At 48.7% G+C, this 16289-nt stretch overlaps 1 protein-coding gene across 1 annotated transcript in view; it reads right to left on the bottom strand.

Moving 5' to 3' along the window:
* Positions 1 to 16289, bottom strand: part of LOC139445770 (properdin-like) — a 41599-nt gene that overhangs the window by 8046 nt on the left and 17264 nt on the right. The window contains exons 5-9 of the mRNA XM_071226983.1: positions 7486 to 7656; positions 6558 to 6728; positions 4015 to 4188; positions 1868 to 2044; positions 116 to 247 (exon numbers count right to left, since the gene is read on the bottom strand). Of these exons, the coding sequence (XP_071083084.1) occupies positions 116 to 247; positions 1868 to 2044; positions 4015 to 4188; positions 6558 to 6728; positions 7486 to 7656 (825 nt within the window). The remainder of the gene's footprint in view (positions 1 to 115; positions 248 to 1867; positions 2045 to 4014; positions 4189 to 6557; positions 6729 to 7485; positions 7657 to 16289) is intronic.

Genomic DNA, 16289 nt, shown 5'->3' with positions numbered 1-16289 from the left:
TGCTCATGATGTCAATCACTGGGTTGTCTGGTCCAGATTCGATTATGTACAGACGCCCATATATAGCTGAGTGCAGCGTAAACAACAAACAAACAAACAAACAAACAAAACTTACCATCACACTCGGCACCCCCACTCCTAGGGGCGGGGCACTTACACTCCCGCTGTCTCACCCGGAGGGCGGCCTCCAACCTACACGTTGCTGTACACTTGGACCACTGACTCCACTCGCACCACGTACCATTCCCTGGAACCATACATTACACATTTCAAGATTTTTCAGAAAAGATAGCTTTTCATCACAAAGACCATGTTGCCCTGGTTCCAGAAGCTTCCAAAACGTCCCTTGCCACTACCACTGCTAACAACATGCGTGCCACTTGAGAGACTGAACGTTGTTTTACAACACGATGTCAGCTACAAATGTATATGGGGGCGATCTGCAAATAATCGAGTTTAAACCAGACAAACTAGTGATTGATAGTATGAGCAACAACCCACGACGACGGGTTACGGTGACGCAATCAACTAAGGTGTGTGGGCTGCGATTTTATCGAAAAAATATAATGTCCCGTAAAACTCTTGAATAAAAATTACTATGTTACACTTTAACCCTGCATGCTAACGGGGATTTATGCCAAGACCAAAATGTTGCGTCAAAATCTATAAAATTTAGTTTACAACCATCGGATAGAATTCAAACACGTTTATATCATATCCACATTGATTCCAAGACAGAAATGTTAAATTGGAACATATACTACGCAAAAGAAGTTAGAGAACACCAGATTCTTTTATTTACTATAGTAATATGAAAGAGTCGAGTCTTCTTTAACTTCTTTTGTGTTGTATATGGAAAAATAGTTTTAAAATGGCTTAAAGACGTTAAAAGAAGCTCGTTATTTTCTCGCCGTATCAAATATTTATTCCTTTACCAGGGCCAGACACGGGAATTGGCTTTCAAATGACGTGATTCAGATCATCTGTTTTTCTAGGATAAGGAAATGAGCGAAATGAAATGGCTTGTGGTGCATTATATTTCAAAGTAAGACCAAAGCTGTACCTGTCTACGATCCACAACATCAGTAAAGGATGAGATTTTGATACGTCTCATTACCCCACTTGAAACGAATCCAGTGTCGCCAATTTCAGTAATAGGTTCATCTTCAAAGTTAAAATGGCTTTGGGTGCATTTTAAGATTGTTTTGGATCCAATATAATTCTTCCAACAAAACCCCATTATTTCTCAGCTACAGTCAATGTCAATTAAATATTCCTGAAAGTCTTCGACTGACTTCGAAGCCAGTGACCAGCACATGTTGGGAGTATACTTAATCCAACCCATCGACTGATCGATCACCATCTGAAACGATATATTGTTTCCGATCTTGTATGACCAGGTTAGTTCTTGTTATCCTAAAACCACTCGAGGTTGGGGTGAAACCTTGCATCGCCATTGTCTGCGTTCTGATACTGACTGACAAGCTAAAAAAATAATAGTTAACACGAATATTGCGCTTCCCTATCGACATTTTCGAAAGACCTAATAAAATGAACAAATATACTTAAGTGTTGCAATCCCGTTTTCCGAGGCAAGGGAGTAAAATGACTATAAAAGTCCAATTTGCACCCTTGCCGAACTAGGCTGGAATTTCTTAATTATATTTTGGCTGACTAAACGAGTAATGCATAGTCCAATCAAAATCGAGTAACGAAATCGACATCCGGTTGGTAAACAACATGGCGACTGTCACGCAGATTTCGGTCGATTGCATTTCTATTGTAAGACAGGCGATTCACAGACATGAACATCTGTGACAAACAGTGGACCTCGTGTGTAATGTATTGGACCTGATAGTATACTAACTGGGGCAGCCTTGGTCGTTGAAGCATTCGATACGTTCATACTGGTCTCCGTCACAAGGCCTCCCTCCATGCACTGGTTTTGGCTGATTGCAACCACGGGATCGAACCTGGAATCCCTTCTCACACCTTTCAGCTCGACAGAAGCCGAAGTTTGTCCACTCAGACCATCCACCATTAACTGTAAATAGACAACAGAATACGTCATGAGATTGTGTGATTACGTCAGCAGAACATGTGTACACGTACGCAGTTTGTGTGATTACTGCAGTCGATCATGTGAACACGTCAGCAGTTTGTGTGAATTCATCAATAGATCATGTGTATACGTCAGCAGTTCGTGTGAAAACAAACGTCAATAGATCATGTGTATCAGTTTCACCAGAGACCATATCTATTATATGGTCTCTGGTTTCACAAAGCAATCGTAACCCTACAAACATCGTATTCACATTTTAAAGCACAGGACAAGGGATAGGCCCTGATTAAACAGCAATCCGTATTAGAAAAACACTTTTACAACACTAACAGTTCGTCCTCAAGTCCTCACCCGGCAGCCTTTGTCCTGTGTCACTGGGGGACATGTTCTGCCAGGTGTAGTATATCAACCCTACCTACCGTCTGAGTGGTCATGATGTGTTGAACCAGAACAACACCGGTGAATATTTAACGCGATGACATGGCATCGTCTGGCGAACCAATCAAAACCCGGTGTTTTCAACCGATATGGGTTTTGTTTGTTGTTCAGCAATATTCAGACATAGTCGCCTTCTGTGGCAAGCACGAGTTGGTGAAGACCTATTCTACCCCCGGGTCCTCACGGGTCACATTCTGTATGCACCAGGTTTGGTCCTGTCCTCTGTTTAGTCTGACGTCACTGTGATTAGTGTTCCATGTACATGTCTACGACGGCGTGTCAGTTTAATGTGGAAGGCCCGAGGTCGCATGTGTTTACTACTTTGGTAAAACCGACCAGTACAGGTAGAGGATCCTGACTCGGCAAAGGGACGCAAATCTTCGAAGCGTAATGAATCCCAGACAGCATGGATATTCGTGTCCAAATGTCAATAGGAAAATATTGATGTTTGTAAACTAATCTAAACGCTCTCAAAACTTTACCTCACTGTCCCGATCTGCCCAGAAACCAATGAGTATCGCATGAGTTTCACAATCAAGAACAAAATTTGATTTATGAATAAAACCCCGAAAACAATTTCCAAATTCTCCACAGCACTGACTTTCGGCAAAGACTTTTTTCATGTTAAATACACTTTAGCTTTTTGCCATATGAGACCATACACAGTGTGATTCCATCAATCTTCTGTGGGGGTTTCACGACTGTTTCTAAGACAACTAAACGACTCACAAATTTAACTTCATGACAGAAAACTGTGTATTGATCTTAAACTTTGGCGAACTTGCGACGACCATGTACGGTATTTGTCTGAGTGCCGGGGGTATGTAATCTAAACAGATGGGATTCTTTGATAAAACTGCCTCTCCCTTCACTGTTAAAGTAGGTAAAATCGACCAGTACGTAAAGGGACAATTACACTATGTGTGTCCTCAGCAGGTTCGCGAAGAGGATGCAAAGACGGTGACGTCGCGGGGAGACAAATGGGCTGTCACGCACGATGACGTCCCAGGGACGCTTCTGACATAGCATTTATTACTGGCAAAGGGATGTTGTGATGTTGAAATGGATCGTTTAGTGTTGCTGTCTCTACTTCAGGATGTGCATTTATATTTTTATATTTTTATATTTTTTTTATTTTCTTTTGATTAAGGTGGGTCCAGGGCCATTTATCAAAATAGCTATCATATAACAACCTGGATAATCCATAATGAGCTAGTTCATGAAATCAAGATGTTTTTCAAGATTAATTTGGTGTAGATATCCCTGAAAAAGAGACATGGCTCCGATTGCCCGACGGACACTTAAGCAACGTACCAACCCACGGTATATTTTATGGTACTCGCAATCCATGATAAAACAAGTGCACAATTCCACACATATAGAAGTTCTCCAACATTGTAGCAGGGTTTTTAATACATCACGACAATTTTAAAAACAAACGCCATCCCTATTTTGAAATTAAATGCAATCGGGACCACAATATGGATTTATGAATGACCTGATTTCATGTTTACCTGGACACGGCCTGCCCCCATAGCACATGAGGGTCTCCCTCCCGCCCCCTTCACAATCCTTCCCCCCATACAGTGCACGTGGGCTGTCACATGATCTGGTTCGCTGTCGTGTCCCCTGTCCGCAGGTCACAGCGCACTTGGACCACGACCCCCATAAGGACCAGCCTCCGTCCTCTGAAACAGATATGAAACAGACGTGTAGCAGACATGAAATAGACGTGAAACATACACGAAATAGACGTGAAACAGACATGAAATAGACGTGAAAAAGGTGTTAAACAGACATTAAATAGACCTGAAATAGTGAGTGAGTGAGTATGGTTTTACGCCGCTTTTAGCAATATTCCAGCAATATCACGGCGGGGGACACCAGAAATGGGCTTCACACATTGAACCCATGTCGGGAATCGAACCCAGACCTGAAAGAGACGCGAAACAGACATGAAATAGACGTGAAACAGACATGAAATAGAAACCAACGCTACCACCCAAGTGTGTAATCGGCTCCACCGGAAGCGGTCGGAAAATCTCCCATTATTCTCAACAACAAACTATGTCAAGAGTGAATAAGTAGGATGTTACGCAGCGTTAGCAATATTTTTTTGTAGGATTCACACATTGCATCTATTTTATGCACGAACCCGGGTCTTCTAAATTCGGTGAGACGAACTAATGCTTCAACCAAGCACAGGTATGGTGCTGACAAACCTAGAAACACTTACAGGACGATTCGAACCCATGTCCAAAGCTTACGCAAGGTACGCAACTGTGCACAGCAAATGCCACTGCCTTAGAAGACTGGATCACCAGGACGCTTAGGGACCGGTGCAAAAGTTCGACGTCGAATAAAAAACTTAAATTCTTAAAGTTGTAAGACAAACCCTCCTACCATTTGGCGAATCCCGAAAGCTAGGGGTGGTGCTGCCAAACCAAGGCTCATCATAAGTACGAAACGGCGTACCCTTATACCACAGGGTCATTGTGCTCCGTCGTTTACAAATAGTGATATCATATCCAGGTTTTGTGCTCCGTCGTTTACAAATAGTGATATTATATCCAGGTTTTGTGCTCCGTCGTTTACAAATAGTGATATTATATCCAGGTTTTGTGCTCCGTCGTTTACAAATAGTGATATTATATCCAGGTTTTGTGCCCCGTCGTTTACAAATAGTGATATTATATCCAGGTTTTGTGCCCCGTCGTTTACAAATAGTGATATTATATCCAGGTTTTGTGCCCCGTCGTTTACAAATAGTGATATTATATCCAGGTTTTGTGCCCCGTCGTTTACAAATAGTGATATCATATCCAGGTTTTGTGCTCCGTCGTTTACAAATAGTGATATTATATCCAGGTTTTGTGCCCCGTCGTTTACAAATAGTGATATTATATCCAGGTTTATAAAGACACACTGAGTTTGTAATGTGATTCCACACATCTCAACTCACATGATGCGGTTCTCGACTTCACAGAACTACACACAAACAGAACTTTCAGGAGCTGAAATAATAGTATTATAGTATTACGCTAATTTTACATACGCTTGGGGGTACCGGGCAGATGCTCGGAAATCGAATAACCACGCTCAGGAACTTTCCAAAGTCTGTTTTGTCTGTCAAAAAAAATTGCTACATTCCTCTAGGGCCATTTGAGGACTGTAATCTAATTTGTATTGAAGGCAGGGTCATTAATATCACAGGCCATTGAAATCGTGTTTAACGTGAAACCCGGGTCTGCTGAGTGTATGTTGGTGAAAGCTGGGCGCTCTCGGTAGTAGTACTGCGTATTGCGCCGCAATCAGCAGTATTCCAGTATATGGCACCGGCCAGATAATCCGGTGGTTGATATTGTGAGCATATGTTGCTGCATGGGGACCAGTTCTAACCCGGAATCCTTGCGTGTTGTGTCAGTGATGTTAAGCGACCAAATTCTTTCCACATTCTTAAGAAATTTCTGTTAAAAGCACAATCGACTGTACGATTCCGGCTATACAATGAGTTGGTGTTTATGAATGATTTATCACTATCAAATAGTGATGATACCAGGCGTTCAGGAAAAGAGCGCATCCTGACCCACTGGTGGCTTCGGTCACAAACACATGCACAGGCAAGTCAATTGTAACACGAGAACATTTGGTACAAGTCAAAATATGGAAAAGTCAGTTTAAGGCAAGTCAAATTAAGGCAAAAGTAATGAAACTGTAGTTCATGTGTTTGCCGGGCTTATTTGAGTGACTGCATGTTGTTTTATATCGTAGTCTGCACAATGTCTGATATATAACAGCGAACCGGGCCAGGCAGATCGAGGGTAGGGGCATGAGCACGCTCTCGGTCTTCGATGAAGGCATTGAGCTATCGGAGTCTCAGAGAAGTCAGCTCTTCCCACAAGCATATGGTTCTGGAATTCATCCCTTGCAATCCCCAGTAGCTCTCAAAATTATATACTTATAGGTTGGGCAATTCGAGCTGTAAGGCTTCGCGTTGATTCTGCACCGAGGGCGGTGGTTTCGATATCATTGAAGATAAATCAAAATGGCTACTTACGTGGGCATCTGAGAGTTTGGCACTTCTTGTTGCTGTTAGCTGAGCCAACACAGTTCTTCCCCCCGTGAAGGGGGGCGGGGGAGTTGCAGGCGCGCGTCTTCCGCTTTACCCCCTGACCGCACGTGGTGCTGCACAGCGAGAACTCAGACCAGGCGCCCCAGTTTCCATCAACTGCAACGACAATGTCAACATTTCACACCAACACCATTAACGACATTTTATAGACAGCAACACATGGTCGTCAAAAACATCGTCTCATGTTAACGTTAAGAACGACGACACGGGTCAACTTTACCTGACGATCAATGTCACTAACGACGTCTCAGGTTAGGTAAACGTCACTGACGATGTCTCAGACCAACGTCACTAATGACGTATCGGGTTAACGTCACTAACGACGTTTCATGTTAGGTCAACGTCACTGACGATGTATCAGATCAACGTCACTAACGAGGTCTCAAGCCAACGTCACTAACGAAGTCACAGACAAGGTCAACGTCACTGACGGTGTCTCAGACCAACGCCACTAACGACGTTTTAGGTCAGGTTAACGCCACTGACGATGTCTCACGTCAACGGCACTAAATGCATCACCGGTCAACGTAACTAATGATATCTCATATCGATGTTCAACGACGTCTCTGGTCGAAGTTAAGAACGATGTTTCACACCAATGCCAATGACATCATCTCGCATTCTGGCATCACGTAACTCCATTTAACGCCGCTCGTTATCGCCTTGATATCACGGGTAGCCAACCACCCGATGAAAGTGGGCAGGTCTATACGAAACTAAGCAATATTCACAATTATAACGACGGTGGATGCCCAAAATCTTCTTATCATATCGTATCCACGTAGAGAATTTGAACGTCAGGGATAACCTCTTTCATGTATCGGGCACCCACCGGATGTAAGAGTGGACCTACCAGGGCATGGTTGCTCATTGCACGTCTGATTGTTCTCTGCTTGTCCAGGACAGACGAGTCCACCATACGCAGGAGGGGGATAGTTGCATTTCCTCTGACGGATCCTGAAACCCCGGTCACAGGAAAGTGAGCAAGGTTGCCATGGAAACCAGGGTCCCCAATTACCATCGACTGAAAACAAAACAACATAGTCACGCACATGCCGGTAATAATCTTCAAAGAAACGTCAACCTGTTTCAAATAAATCGCACAAACACTTTCCATAACACCGAGTAGAATACATCCACTTACAAGACGTCGCATGTACTGTGGGAGGGTGGAGGGTGTAGTGGGAGGGTGTAGTGGGAGGGTGGAGGGTGGAGGGTGTAGTGGGAGGGTGTAAGGTGGAGGGTGAAGTGGGAGGGTGTAGGGTGGAGGGTGTAGGGGGAGGGTGGAGGGTGGAGGGTGGAGGGTGGAGGGTGGAGGGTGGAGGGTGTAGTGGGAGGGTGTAGGGTGGAGGGTGTAGGGTAGAGGGTGGAGGGTGTAGTGGGAGGGTGTAGGGTAGAGGGTGGAGGGTAGAGGGTGGAGGGTGTAGTGGGAGGGTGTAGGGTAGAGGGTGGAGGGTGTAGTGGGAGGGTGTAGGGTGGAGGGTGTAGTGGGAGGGTGTAGGGTGGAGGGTGTAGTGGGAGGGTGTAGGGTAGAGGGTGGAGGATGTAGTGGGAGGGTGTAGGGTGGAGGGTGTAGTGGGAGGGTGTAGGGTGGAGGGTGTAGTGGGAGGGTGTAGGGTAGAGGGTGTAGTGGGAGGGTGTAGGGTAGAGGGTGTAGTGGGAGGGTGTAGGGGGGAGGGTATAGTGGGAGGGTGTAGGGGGGAGGGTGTAGGGTGGAGAGTGTAGTGGGAGGGTGTAGGGTAGAGGGTGGAGGGTGGAGGGTGTAGTGGGAGGGTGTAGGGTGGAGGGTGTAGGGTAGAGGGTGGAGGGTGTAGTGGGAGGGTGTAGGGTGGAGGGTGTAGTGGGATGGTGTAGGGTGGAGGGTGTAGTGGGAGGGTGTAGGGTAGAGGGTGTAGTGGGAGGGTGTAGGGTGGAGGGTGGAGGGTGTAGGGTGGATGGTGTAGTGGGATGGTGTAGGGTAGAGGGTGGAGGGTGTAGTGGGAGGGTGTAGGGTGGAGGGTGTAGTGGGAGGGTGTAGGGTGGAGGGTGTAGTGGGAGGGTGTAGGGTAGAGGGTGGAGGGTGTAGTGGGAGGGTGTAGGGTGGAGGGTGTAGTGGGAGGGTAGAGGGTGGAGGGTGGAGGGTGTAGTTGGAGGGTGTAGGATAGAGGGTGGAGGGTGTAGTGGGAGGGTGTAGGGTGGAGGGTGTAGTGGGAGGGTGTAGGGTGGATGGTGTAGTGGGAGGGTGTAGGGTGGAGGGTGTAGTGGGAGGGTGTAGGGTGGAGGGTGTAGTGGGAGGGTGTAGGGTGGAGGGTGTAGGGTAGAGGGTGGAGGGTGTAGTGGGAGGGTGTAGGGTGGAGGGTGTAGGGTAGAGGGTAGAGGGTGTAGTGGGAGGGTGTAGGGTGGAGGGTGTAGTGGGAGGGTGGAGGGTGTAGGGTAGAGGGTGGAGGGTGTAGTGGGAGGGTGTAGGGTAGAGGGTGGAGGGTGGAGGGTGGAGGGTGTAGTGGGAGGGTGGAGGGTGGAGGGTGGAGGGTGTAGTGGGAGGGTGGAGGGTGTAGGGTAGAGGGTGCAGGGTGTAGTGGGAGGGTGTAGGGTGGAGGGTGGAGGGTGGAGGGTGGAGGGTGTAGTGGGAGGGTGGAGGGTGGAGGGTGGAGGGTGTAGTGGGAGGGTGTAGTGGGAGGGTGTAGGGTGCAGGGTGTAGTGGGAGGGTGTAGGGTAGAGGGTGCAGGGTGTAGTGGGAGGGTGTAGGGTAGAGGGTGGAGGGTGTAGTGGGAGGGTGTAGGGTAGAGGGTGGAGGGTGGAGGGTGTAGTGGGAGGGTGTAGGGTGTAGGGTAGAGGGTGGAGGGTAGAGGGTGTAGGTCGGAGGGTGTAGGGTAGAGGGTGGAGGGTGGAAGGTTGTAGTGGGATGGTGGAGGGTGTAGGGTGTAGGGTAGAGGGTGGAGGGTAGAGGGTGTAGGTCGGAGGGTGTAGGGTAGAGGGTGGAGGGTAGAGGGTGGAGGGTGTAGGGTAGAGGGTGTAGGGTGTAGGGTAGAGGGTGTAGGGTAGAGGGTGTAGGTCGGAGGGTAGAGGGTAGAGGGTGTAGGGTAGAGGGTGGAGGGTGGAGGGTAGAGGGTGGAGGGTGGAGGGTGGAGGGTAGAGGGTAGAGGGTGGAGGGTAGAGGGTGGAGTGTGTAGGGTAGAGGGTGGAGGGTGGAGGGTAGAGGGCGTAGGGTGTAGGGTAGAGGGTGTAGGGTAGAGGGTGTAGGTCGGAGGGTAGAGGGTGGAGGGTGGAGGGTGTAGGGTAGAGGGTGGAGGGTGTAGGGTAGAGGGTGGAGGGTGGAGGGTGTAGTGGGAGGGTGGAGGGTGTAGGGTAGAGGGTGGAGGGTAGAGGGTGGAGGGTGTAGGGTAGAGGGTGGAGGGTAGAGGGTGTAGGGTAGAGGGTGGAGGGTAGAGGGTGTAGGTCGGAGGGTGTAGGGTAGAGGGTGTAGGTCGGAGGGTAGAGGGTGGAGGGTGGAGGGTGGAGGGTGTAGTGGGAGGGTGTAGGGTAGAGGGTAGAGGGTGGAGGGTGTAGTGGGAGGGTGTAGGGTAGAGGGTGGAGGGTGGAGGGTGTAGTGGGAGGGTGGAGGGTGTAGGGTAGAGGGTGGAGGGTAGAGGGTGGAGGATGTAGGGTAGAGGGTGGAGGGTAGAGGGTGTAGGGTAGAGGGTGGAGGGTAGAGGGTGTAGGTCGGAGGGTGTAGGGTAGAGGGTGTAGGGTAGAGGGTGGAGGGTGTAGGGTAGAGGGTGTAGGGTAGAGGGTGTAGGTCGGAGGGTAGAGGGTGTAGGGTAGAGGGTGTAGGTCGGAGGGTAGAGGGTGGAGGGTGGAGGGTGTAGGGTAGAGGGTGGAGGGTGTAGGGTAGAGGGTGGAGGGTGGAGGGTGGAGGGTAGAGGGTAGAGGGTGGAGGGTGGAGGGTGTAGGGTAGAGGGTGGAGGGTGTAGGGTAGAGGGTGGAGGGTGTAGGATAGAGGGTGTAGGGTAGAGGGTGGAGGGTGTAGGGTAGAGGGTGGAGGGTGGAGGGTAGAGGGTGTAGGGTAGAGGGTGTAGGGTGTAGGGTAGAGGGTGTAGGGTAGAGGGTGGAGGGTAGAGGGTGTAGGGTAGAGGGTGTAGGGTGTAGGGTAGAGGGTGTAGGGTGTAGGGTGTAGGGTAGAGGGTAGAGGGTGTAGGATGTAGGGTAGAGGGTAGAGGGTGTAGGGTAGAGGGTGTAGGGTGTAGGGTAGAGGGTGTAGGGTGGAGGGTGTAGGGTGTAGGGTAGAGGGTGTAGGGTGTAGGGTAGAGGGTGGAGGGTAGAGGGTGGAGGGTGTAGGGTAGAGGGTGGAGGGTAGAGGGTGTAGGTCGGAGGGTGTAGGGTAGAGCGCGTAGGGTAGAGGGTGGAGGGTGTAGGGTAGAGGGTGGAGGGTAGAGGGTGTAGGTCGGAGGGTGTAGGGTAGAGGGTGGAGGGTGGAGGGTGGAGGGTGTAGTGGGAGGGTGTAGTGGGAGGGTGTAGGGTGCAGGGTGTAGTGGGAGGGTGTAGGGTGGAGGGTGGAGGGTGGAGGGTGGAGGGTGTAGTGGGAGGGTGTAGGGTAGAGGGTAGAGGGTGGAGGGTGTAGTGGGAGGGTGTAGGGTAGAGGGTGGAGGGTGGAGGGTGTAGTGGGAGGGTGGAGGGTGTAGGGTGTAGGGTAGAGGGTGGAGGGTAGAGGGTGTAGGTTGGAGGGTGTAGGGTAGAGGGTGGAGGGTGGAGGGTGTAGTGGGAGGGTGGAGGGTGTAGGGTGTAGGGTAGAGGGTGGAGGGTAGAGGGTGTAGGTCGGAGGGTGTAGGGTAGAGGGTGGAGGGTAGAGGGTGGAGGGTGTAGGGTAGAGGGTGTAGGGTGTAGGGTAGAGGGTGTAGGGTAGAGGGTGTAGGTCGGAGGGTAGAGGGTAGAGGGTGGAGGGTGTAGGGTAGAGGGTGGAGGGTGTAGGGTAGAGGGTGGAGGGTGGAGGGTGGAGGGTAGAGGGTAGAGGGTGGAGGGTGTAGGGTAGAGGGTGGAGTGTGTAGGGTAGAGGGTGGAGGGTGGAGGGTAGAGGGCGTAGGGTGTAGGGTAGAGGGTGTAGGGTAGAGGGTGTAGGTCGGAGGGTAGAGGGTGGAGGGTGGAGGGTGTAGGGTAGAGGGTGGAGGGTGTAGGGTAGAGGGTGGAGGGTGGAGGGTGGAGGGTGGAGGGTAGAGGGTAGAGGGTGGAGGGTGTAGGGTAGAGGGTGGAGGGTGGAGGGTGTAGTGGGAGGGTGTAGTGGGAGGGTGTAGGGTGCAGGGTGTAGTGGGAGGGTGTAGGGTAGAGGGTAGAGGGTGGAGGGTGTAGTGGGAGGGTGTAGGGTAGAGGGTGGAGGGTGGAGGGTGTAGTGGGAGGGTGGAGGGTGTAGGGTGTAGGGTAGAGGGTGGAGGGTAGAGGGTGTAGGTCGGAGGGTGTAGGGTAGAGGGTGGAGGGTAGAGGGTGGAGGGTGTAGGGTAGAGGGTGTAGGGTGTAGGGTAGAGGGTGTAGGGTAGAGGGTGTAGGTCGGAGGGTAGAGGGTAGAGGGTGGAGGGTGTAGGGTAGAGGGTGTAGGGTGTAGGGTGGAGGGTGGAGGGTAGAGGGTGTAGGGTAGAGGGTAGAGGGTGTAGGGTAGAGGGTGTAGGGTGTAGGGTAGAGGGTGGAGGGTAGAGGGTGTGGGTTGGAGGGTAGAGGGTGGAGGGTAGAGGGTGTAGGTCGGAGGGTAGAGGGTGGAGGGTGTAGGGTAGAGGGTGGAGGGTAGAGGGTGTAGGTCGGGGGGTAGAGGGTAGAGGGTGTAGGGTAGAGGGTGTAGTGGGAGGGTGTAGGGTAGAGGGTGGAGGGTGGAGGGTGTAGGGTAGAGGGTGGAGGGTAGAGGATGTAGGGTAGAGGTTGGAGGGTGTAGTGGGAGGTGTAGGGTGTAGGGTGGAGGGTAGAGGGTGGAGGGTGTGGTGGGAGGGTGTAAGGGTGTAGGGTAGAGGGTGTATGTTAGAGGGTGTAGGGTAGAGGGTGTGTGGTAGAGGGTGGAGGTGTAGTGGGAGGGTGTAAGGGTGTAGGGTAGAGGGTGTATGTTAGAGGGTGTAGGGTAGAGGGTGTAGTGGGAGGGTGGAGGGTGGAGGGGGTAGGGTGTGAGGTGATGGCTTGGCCTGGGAGTACTTTTTACACACAGAAAATGTTCCTAAGACACATTATTAGACTCAAAGAGTTATGGTTCAATAGTACATGCTTTTACAACAAGCTAAAAACAATCGCCAGTCATCTTCAGATACATAGAAATTATTATCTTGGCACAGTCAGGCTTGTTAGGTTCTTTGTCATTCCAGGGCCATTGTTCCCTGTACACGCAGCCCAGACAGGCGCAGTCAAACCCACCCAGAACTCTTCGGAGAATGTGAAGCCTCCCCAACACTGCAGCCTTCTGCATTACCCAGATTGTCAGAAGGGATGTATTTATGGTAGCAAACCCGGGTACTCACCCAGTGGCAGTCAACAGATTGGGAGAAGCCAGACCTAAGGCACCGAGAACGATGGGGAGTCGGACAACAAGCGTGACATTTCGAAAGCGAAGTCTGCATATTTGCCATGTCTTTCCTGATTCTTATTATTATCATTATTATTATTATTATTATTATTATTATTATTATAACCCACTCAAGGATTGAGTGAGGAAGTATGGTACACCCAGAAATGGGCTTCACATACACCGAAGCCGGGTCTTCGGCGTGACGAGCGAACGCATTACCCACCAGGCTACCCCACGGCTCCTGTGCTGATGAAGGGAGCGCGTGACATTTATCAGGCGGCTGAGCCAAGAGGATGCGATCCCTGGTAAACATCTCTGCAAACATACAAGATCAGAAGCAATTTCCCCTCAGTTCCTAATATAATTCCTATTTTGAACTCCAAACATAGCCAACACGTATGAAGAATTATCGCACGTACGCCTAACAGTGCCCTCTCAAATTGGACAGAAACTCATTAAAGAAGCTTTTATGTCATCAGAAGTTCTGGTGCAAGATTTAGAGCTGGCGTTACGCAAATCATCGAAATTATCGATCCCAGAGCCAAAAAGCTTTCATCGACCCAGTTCGTTCCAATATCGATCTTATCGCGTCAACTGTTTCAGAATGGCGCCTAAAATAAGCTGCATCAGACGACATCCGGTTGAAATGTTTGCGTCTCCGTTGAGCCTGATGACAACAATTTATTTTGACAGTTCAACTTCCCGCCGTTATTTATGTAAGATGTTGACCCTCTATGTTAAAGGAGGTCGGGATTTCAAGTCTTTCTTCAGTGAATAAAGAATGACGGAGCTCCTTTACGTCAGGAATAGATTTCCTGATCAAAGTGTTCATGAATACCCATATCTGCTCTCGCGTCGAGGCTTTTAAAACCAACCACATAATATATAGTTGTTTACATAACAGTATTTACGAGTTGTTCTGGAATTTATATTCTTTTTATTGAGATTGGTTTTCAGGAAAACGCCAGTGATGTTTTTTTACAAATAAGGCAACATAAAATTCATAATGCACTTTTGCTTCTTATAGATTTCTCCTCTTACAAAGCATATTTGAATTTTACTAATTTTATCTCAATATAAAATGTCCAATTTTCCAAACGGTGAAACTGCAATTCAGATCTAGACGCGCATCCACATTTATTGATGCTAATCTGTAGTACGTCGTGGGCGGTCGTTTCGCAGCACATTTTACAAATGTCCCGGCCGAACATATTTCAGTAAAATATTCAAAGACTGAAAAAATGTTTGCCTGAAGACTAGAAACATTTACTCGGTGTAGTCGTGTGTATGAAGCAATAGCTGGTTGGGCCATGCAATGCATACCAATATGTGCAGCAGTACAGGATGTAAGACCGTTCATCGATCTCCGTCTGGACCCGAGCTAAAGACCATCGAGACTCGCTTCTTCTGACTGTTTCTAAATACACCCACTATACCAACACTCCCCAACTGAGCAAACAGTCTAGTACCTTCAAATTTCCATCCTAGGCCCCAACAGCGCCGGATCTGGTCGGATATCAAATTTACGTAGTTTCAGTTCAATCCGGTTCTCCCCGACTTCAAAGAGTTTCAAGTGTCGAAGCATGAGTTTCAATTTCTTGACGGGACATTGATTAGTTCATGGCATTACCAAAGTGCCTCCTTGATTTACAAACTCAAATCAGGACCCCTTGAATATATCTTCAGTGTTGTTCAAATCCAAATCTAGGATCAATTATTAAGTTAAGAAATGCGAAATAAGTGACAACAAATTAGCAAGTATCTGGAAAGTGTCCCACATCTAAATGTTAGAAGTATGGGTGGACCAGTCATCTAATGCGCCACAATTTGCTGTGCAGAGTTGTTTCCCTTAGTCGTTCCAGAATCTGCAGATCGCGGGTTCGGATTCCAGATTCGCCCTGTTGTATAAGGTCACTACTACCATGCTTGTAGTGGCCCTTTGGTATAGGGATCCGCAACTCAGGACAGTTGGTTGTGGGTTTGAATCCCAAATTTTGTACTGATTATGACCCTTGGTGTGTCAGCACCAAACAATTGCAGGTAAGTTTTACCAAAGTGGTAAACACATATAACCTGTACCACATGGGGTTTTCCTCCACATCACTCTGTCACGCCCTGGTTTAACCCAAACATTGCTCTAAACCCGTACACTCCAAAAGTTGAGTAACGTCCAGACAAGTACGAGATAGTCAAGCCGAAGACCTGGCGTGTGATGACGCGGAAGCCATGTTGGTCTCCCGAGTATCTAACTTCAAGAACAATTACAGTTTGTCTCGGGGCCAGCGGTGAGTAATCAAGACAGAATTCACATCTATCCCTCCCTAGACCGAGTTGGTCCTCGGCCGCGACCCCAATAAAACCCACAATCAGAGACAGAATACTTCATCCTGCTTCAGACTGACTGCTCCGTGTCTTCTGGTCCGACGTGCAATGTGGCAGTGTCTTCTGGTCCGACGTGCAATGTGGCAGTGTCTTTGGTCACTTTATCTTGCTGACTTTCCGACAGTATTCTTTGAATAACCGTAGTTAATCAGATTCCATCGATCTACCATCACCCCTCCTTCGTATCATTGAGGATTCGTCAGGAATCGCAGAGGATTGATTTTTGATGAATTGATAAATATAGATCCAACTTTTCAGTGTGGCTAAGCTTCTATTCCTGTTTCTTTTTATATTCACAGGGGAGCAAGCCTCCGAGATGATTCTATGAGTAATGAATACTGGATCTACCACATTATTCCAGCAGTGATAAAGTTGAAGCGTGAATTTCAATTTCCTTAAAATATAAAGATCAACCAGTAGCGGTAGGGGCTTTGGTTCGTGTGAAACAAGATGGAGTCCTTTGTGTTGGGAAAGGGCGGGATATTAATCCAATCATGGTGGGATTGATTCATCTCTTAAAGGAATTAATTACAAGAACACTGGGTACCTGCATTCTCCAAGATGTTTACACATTCTAACATAACCATCTAGGTTCCTAAAAAAAACTGACAGCTATTGAATGAAGCTGGCGTACACCACCTCGACAAATAAGTGTACATCCTCGTTTATCCAGAGTATTTTATCAAACTATTCGATTAAGAGGGGAGGTGAAATGGGGTTTAACGTTGCGTTCAAGATTACTGCACTTGTACAGCGACGTCCATGCACGTGTGTGTGAGAGAGAGTGA

This window comes from Haliotis cracherodii, unplaced genomic scaffold (genome assembly GCF_022045235.1).
Source record: "Haliotis cracherodii isolate W230 unplaced genomic scaffold, xgHalCrac1.p SCAF_6, whole genome shotgun sequence".
Classification (NCBI taxonomy): domain Eukaryota; kingdom Metazoa; phylum Mollusca; class Gastropoda; order Lepetellida; family Haliotidae; genus Haliotis; species Haliotis cracherodii.
The sequence above is the reverse complement of the archived record's forward strand: the minus strand, read 5'-3'. Positions and strand labels throughout refer to the sequence as shown.